The 6,015-nt window shown below is 57.7% G+C and overlaps 1 protein-coding gene across 1 annotated transcript in view; it reads left to right on the plus strand.

Moving 5' to 3' along the window:
• The window catches only part of LDLR (low density lipoprotein receptor), a 32,016-nt gene extending 26,345 nt beyond the window's left edge, over window positions 1–5,671 (plus strand). Inside the window, exons 16-18 of the mRNA XM_039251020.1 lie at window positions 2,190–2,267; window positions 3,271–3,428; window positions 3,984–5,671. Coding sequence (XP_039106951.1) covers window positions 2,190–2,267; window positions 3,271–3,428; window positions 3,984–4,019 — 272 coding nt within the window. The 3' untranslated portion in view covers window positions 4,020–5,671. The remainder of the gene's footprint in view (window positions 1–2,189; window positions 2,268–3,270; window positions 3,429–3,983) is intronic.
• The last annotated feature ends 344 nt before the right edge of the window (window positions 5,672–6,015 follow it).

A 6,015-nucleotide genomic window follows, 5' to 3' on the forward strand; every position in this document is an offset into this window, starting at 1 on the left:
GGCCCTGAGCTGTGAGCACAGAGCCCGACTCGGGGCTCGAACCTGCGAACTGTGAGATCATGACCTGAGCCGAAGTTGGACACTTAACTGACTGGGCCACCCAGGCACCTTTTTCTTTTTTTTTTTCCTAATGTTTATTTTTGAGAATAAGTAGGGGAGGGGCAGAAAGAGGGAGAGACCGAGGATCCAAAGCAGGTTCTGAGCTCACAACAGAGAGCCCAATGCAAAGCTCGAACCTACGAACCGTGAGATCATGACCTGATCCACAGTCAGACACTTAACCGACTGAGCCACCCAGGCGCCCAACTGCATTATTAAAAAAATAATAAAATCCCCAAACTATGGGCCATGGGCCAAACACCTGGTCTTGTAACAATAGTTTGGTCAGAGCCAGGGTCTCAAAGAGGCAAATGTAGATTCAGATCCTATCTTCCTAAAGTTGTGAAACTTTGTCATGGCGTCTTGGCCTTAATTTTTATTGAAAAACACATTATGATATTACTGGATTACTAAAGTCTTTTTGGCGGGAGGTAGGGGGGAGGCTCCACGTTTTTGCTTGTGGCTAGTGCCTCCCTCTCCTCACCCTCGCCCTTTCTCAAGGTCAGAGCTGGGCTCTCAGTGAACTAATGGAAGACTCGCCATTCATCCTTTGGCCACCAGAGGGCACCTGTCCCAGAGTTTGATCAGCTAGAAAATGGAGCTCATAGAAAAGGGACGCATCAGCAGGGTTCAGGCGTTTTACCCCCCAACTCAGAGTAGCTAAAGCCTGTGTTCGATATTAAACAAGGTAAAGTGGGGACTGCTGTGCTCAAGGGAGGCCAGGAAACCTTTCTACCTGGGGTTCCCACTGCTTGAAAACCCATTTCACGGGGGTGCCTGGGTGGCTCTTTGGCCTACGTCGTGGGTTCACAGTTCTTGTGAGTTCGAGCCCCACATCGGTCTCAGAGCCTGGAGCCTGCTTTGTATTGTGTCTCCCCTCTCCCCCCGGCCCCTCCCTCTGCTCACTCTCTCTCTCTCAAAAATAAACATAAAAAAATAATAAACAATCTCATAGACAAGCCCATCCATGGCTTCTCGATTCTGGTGAATGAGTCCTTTTAAGGGAAAAACTTCTCAAAGACCTTGCTGCTGCCTTTTTTTTTTTTTTTTTTTTCCCCACTTTGAGGGAGGGGGAGGAGCAGAGAAAGAGAGAGAGAGAGAGAATCCCAGGCAGGCTCTGTGCTCCTTCTCATGAACCATGAGATCATGACCCTCAGAGCCAAGATCAAGAGTAAGACGCTTAGGGGCGCCTGGGTGGCTCAGTCGGTTAAGTGTCCGACTTCAGCTCAGGTCCATGATCTCACGGTTTGTGGGTTTGAGCCCCGCGTTATCTCAGAGCCTGGAGCCTGCTTCAGATTCTGTGTCTCCCTCTCTCTCTGCCCTTCCCCTGCTCACTCTGTCTCTCAAAATACATTAAAAAAAATAATAAAAGAGTAAGACGCTTAACCCACTGAGCCATCTGGGCACCCGCCTTAAATTATTTGTGGTACAAGTTTTCTTAACTGTGAGCAAATGTCAAAGAAGTAGAAACTCCAGGCACTCAGGTGGGCTTGACTTGAACTGATAACTGACCCCCAGGTGGCCTAGGTGTGGCTTTTCAGCCGTCCCAGCCTGTTCGGAGGACTTTAAACTTTGATCTGCACGGGGCCCTTACAGGGCTCGGGTCCACATACCTGGTTGTGTGACGAGGTCTCTCCCAATATTAAGTGGGGACAGTGGAGACGGGACTCAGGTGCTTTGGCGCCATCCAGCTGGGCCCTGGGGGTGCTGACAGGTACGGAGCCACAAGGTGGCCGCCAGCCTGCCCAGGACCGTCTCCTTTCCGTCCAACGCAGCCCCTGGGTGAAAAATTCCACCGGTGCCCTCACCAACTACTGGGGTTGTACCTGCGGGCTTTTGTCTCCAAGACCATTGTCGCCTTTCCCAGAGCCTCGTAACGCTTGGCTAATGGGCCCCTTAAATCCTCCCCGGGTCCCCAAACCGTGTCTGCTAATAAGGCCCCGGCGTGGTGCCACCAACCCAGGAGTCGTCCCGAGTTCCTGTGAGAAGCATCAGGCGTTTTCGGTGCGGGTGTTGCACGCCCGCCGTGTTTTCTGTGGCCCTCCCCGCGGATCCAAGCCTCACTCTCTCCCCCTCTCCGTCCTGTGCAGCCCTGGGCGACGCGGCCAGCAGAGGAGACGAGGAGAAGCCGAGGGGCCCGGGGGCCCTGTCCATCATCCTCCCCGTTGGTAAGTCCCTCGGGCCTGGCCCCACCTGCCGGCTCCACGCAGGGGTCGCCCTGCCCAGCGCGCGGGTCCGGTCCCCCTGTATCCGAGGGTTGGGGTGCCCCCCACACACATGCCCTGTTCATCACTGCGGCCCCCTTTCTGGCTTCATTCATTCACAACCTGTCGCGTGCCCGCTTCAGGGCCCTGGGGCCACAGCTGTGCCAGAAGGAAACTTCCCGAACATCGAGCCTGCCGCTGGGGCAGCTGCGGGATAGGGGGCTGCAGGGAAGGCCTCCCACTGCCACAGGGGCACCTCCTGGTGAACGGTGCTCTCGCAGGGGGAGTTTGGGGTGTTCTGCACCCCCCCCCCCGTGCATCATAACTCTGTTAACGTCACACTCGAAATCCTTCCGAGGGGTCCCTTCCATGCCCAGCCCACTCACAGCGACCTGCAGTTTAGTGCCCAGTGGCCATCTGGCTCTGAGTTGATAACGGGACCCTCGCCTCCCAAATGAGGCCCCCACCGTGCGTCCCAACAGAGCCTCAGCCTGGCCTGGCCCCTGGCCAGGGTTGTTTTTGTTTTTGTTTTCTTTTACAAACCTGGGCTGGGTGAGCCCTTGGCTGTCCCCGGGATCGGGGAGGGGCAGGGCATGCCACCCCAGGGTCCCCCATAAATGAGGCAGAATGCACCCAGCCGGGAGAAGAGAGTGAGGTTCGGCCGCATCCATAGAGAACAATTCCGTTTCTGAAAGAGCCCCACGTGTGGTGACTCAGAAGCACCTGGAAGGGTCGACCACGGCTGGGTATTTCCAGGGTGAGCCAGGCACAGCAGGTGTTGACCTAGAGGTTGGTTTTGCATATGGACATGTGCCCCCCACACCCCCACCCCCCGGGAACAAGGGTGGCTTTAAGCCTCCTATAGAAATCTAAAGGCCTGGAGTCCGCAGGCGCCTCACTCGGGGATGCAGAGCTGGGTGGTGGGCTCCGGGGCCACCTGCTGACCCGGCCGCACCTCCCCCTGCAGTGCTGCTCATCCTCCTGGGCTTCGGGACCTTCCTGCTCTGGAAGAACTGGCGGCTTAAAAGCATCAACAGCATCAACTTTGACAACCCCGTGTACCAGAAGACCACGGAGGACGAGGTGCACATGTGCTGCGGCCAGGACGGCTACACCTACCCCTCGGTGAGTGGCCTGCGCTGCCTGGGCCCCGCCCAGGGGGCTGAGGTCCTCAGGACGGGTCGCCCTGGTGGTGGGGGACCGACAGGGATCAGCAGAGGAAAGACCCCAAGAAAGCCAGCGGGGGCTGGGAGGGAGGGAGGGAGTGCCGGCCCGGAGGGCTGTGTGCCTGCGGACACAGGTGGCTGGTGTGGCTGGAGCTGAGGCTGGGGTGGCAGGGGCGTGGAGGAGGGACCCAAGTGACGGGTAGGGACCACGGCAGGCAGATGGCGCAAGGCCTTGTGGGCCAAAGGGCAGATTCTGGCTTTGCTCTTAGAAGGTGGGGGCCAGGGAGGGTTCTGAGCACAGGCGGGCCCTGCTCACGGGCGCCCTCCCGTGGCTGTGGGAGGAAAGACCGAGCCCAAGGTCCGGGAGCCCAGAGACCAGGTGGAAACCCTGAGCGCTGGTTCAGGCTTGGGGGGCGGCGGGGGGCTGGGGGGGGGGGTGCGAGGCGAAGGTGGCCTCTTGCCATGTTTACCGAACGGTGGACTGATCGCTTCCGCCATTTCTCACTGTTGACAGAGACAGATGGTCAGCCTGGAGGACGATGTGGCCTGAGCCGCCGCCGCCCCTGGTCCTGTGCTTCCCCGGAACCTGCCGCGCGTCGCGGGCAGGAAGAACACTTTCTCCCGGGACCCTTGACCTGCCCCGCACCCTTCCCCCCGTTCCCTGCACGGAAAGAAGTGACCGAAAGCACTGCCGGCGGCACAGCCTGCGCGCCAGCAGCCACTTGGCCTGCCTGCCAGAGCTCTGTTTTATATATTTATTCCTCTGGGAGGCAGAGCGGGCTTCCAACGGCGTGCACGCAGCACGTTTGCGTCGGGGTCCCCCCCCCCATTCCTTTCTCGCTGAAGCGGGGAGAAGAGAAGGCCGAATGAGCTGGGGGGACATTTTCCCCTCCCCAGGGACTGCTCCCTTCTCCCCTCCTGAGGCACTGATGGGGGGGGGGGGTCGGGGGAAGAGAGGCCCGTGGCTTTGAACCCGCGAGAGCAGGCACTACCCACAGGCTCCTGGGTAGCTGCCCAAGCCCCCAAACTCAGGAGTAAATGTGTTCACCGCTGCCTTGCCGGACGGCCGGAGTTAGCTTTTGCTCTGCTCCCACCCCCAGATCTGGATCAAACTAGGGGTTACCCAGTGGGCTTCATGCCCTCCCGGGGCTGGGGGGGCACTGAGCCCCTTCCCGATGCCCCCCCCCTCATTCCCTGAAACCAGACAGCTCCCAGGGAGAGCCTGAGCCCACCCCCCCACCCCCCGTTGCCCTTAATATTTATTAAGTGCCTGCACGGCCCCATTACCCGGTGCGTGAAGGCAGCGGCCGCCAACGCCCAAGGGCAGCCGTCAGTCTGAGGGCGGCCGTCTGGACCCCAGATCCAGGACCCCTTGCACTTTTTGAGTTCAGGGCTATACCTTGTGTCAAGGCGACGTTCTTATGATTTTGCACTGGTTTCGGTCCTGGCTGGGAGAGGGCCCGTGGGGGTGAGTGTGCGATCTCGGTGGCATCCCCACCCCCCAGCCCAGACCTTCCCTTCAAAGTCACAATCATGACCATCAACCTCGTGTCCGTTCCCACGCAGGCGCCCCCCAAGCCATTGATTTCCCGCAAGACGGTGGTTCCTTGTAGCCCCGGGAGGCGTCCCCTGGGCCTGGTTGTTTTTACCTTCCAAAACCAAACTTTCTGAGCTGCTCACACACCTCACACTCATGACCAAAGAAAGAAGTGCCAGCCTCTTGTGGATTCCTGCCTCCCATCGCCCAGGGAATGTCCACGGGCCACTGCATGACCACTCAACACTGTGCCCTACTCCGTAGGAAACTGTGAAAGCCTTTTCTCCTCCTCAAGCCTGTAAATAAGCCGCTGTACAGATGGGGGGGGATGCTTTTTGTTCTGTTTGCACTTTGTACATTCGTTAGACATTTGTCACTTATATATATGAACCAGATCTATTTATTTTTGCAAACCCTGGTTGCTGCCTCTGTGGCCCCTCTGGGGGCTCCGCATTGTGGGGGGGGGGGGAGTTGTCTCTGAGACGCCTCTAATTTTTGTACAAAGATGATTCATGTGGGCTTTGCACGAAGCTCTTCCGGAGAAATGGGTCTGTGTTGTATAGATGTTGCTTTGGGAGGGGGGGGTAGTGCTTTTTACAACCACTGTATAGAACGTTTTTATAGCCTGGATGTCTTCCTGGGGTCGATTAAATTTCTTAAATGAACCACTTGGCTCAACGTGGAATGCTTCTTCCCCTCCTTGTCTGGGCCTTTCCATCGGGACAGGGGCTGGGCTTTCCCAGGAGGCCGTTCTGGAAAGGGAACATTCCCTAGGGCTCAGGACAGGCTGCGGGCTCTGGGGCACTTCCCTGAATTGGGATTTTGCTAAATCTGCGTGCTTGTTTCATTGAACTACATCTACTGGGCGTCTGGGACACCAGCTAGGTCCTTTTTGTCCACTGCAGTAAAGAGCTGACATCTTTCAAGGGGACATGGAGACTAACAATGACTATATTCTGGAAGAACGTTAAACGGGGTAACAGGGGCAGAGACATGGCTGGCGGGGAGA

The sequence above is a fragment of the Hyaena hyaena genome, unplaced genomic scaffold, assembly GCF_003009895.1.
Source record: "Hyaena hyaena isolate Hyena2069 unplaced genomic scaffold, ASM300989v1 scaffold_392, whole genome shotgun sequence".
NCBI lineage: Eukaryota > Metazoa > Chordata > Mammalia > Carnivora > Hyaenidae > Hyaena > Hyaena hyaena.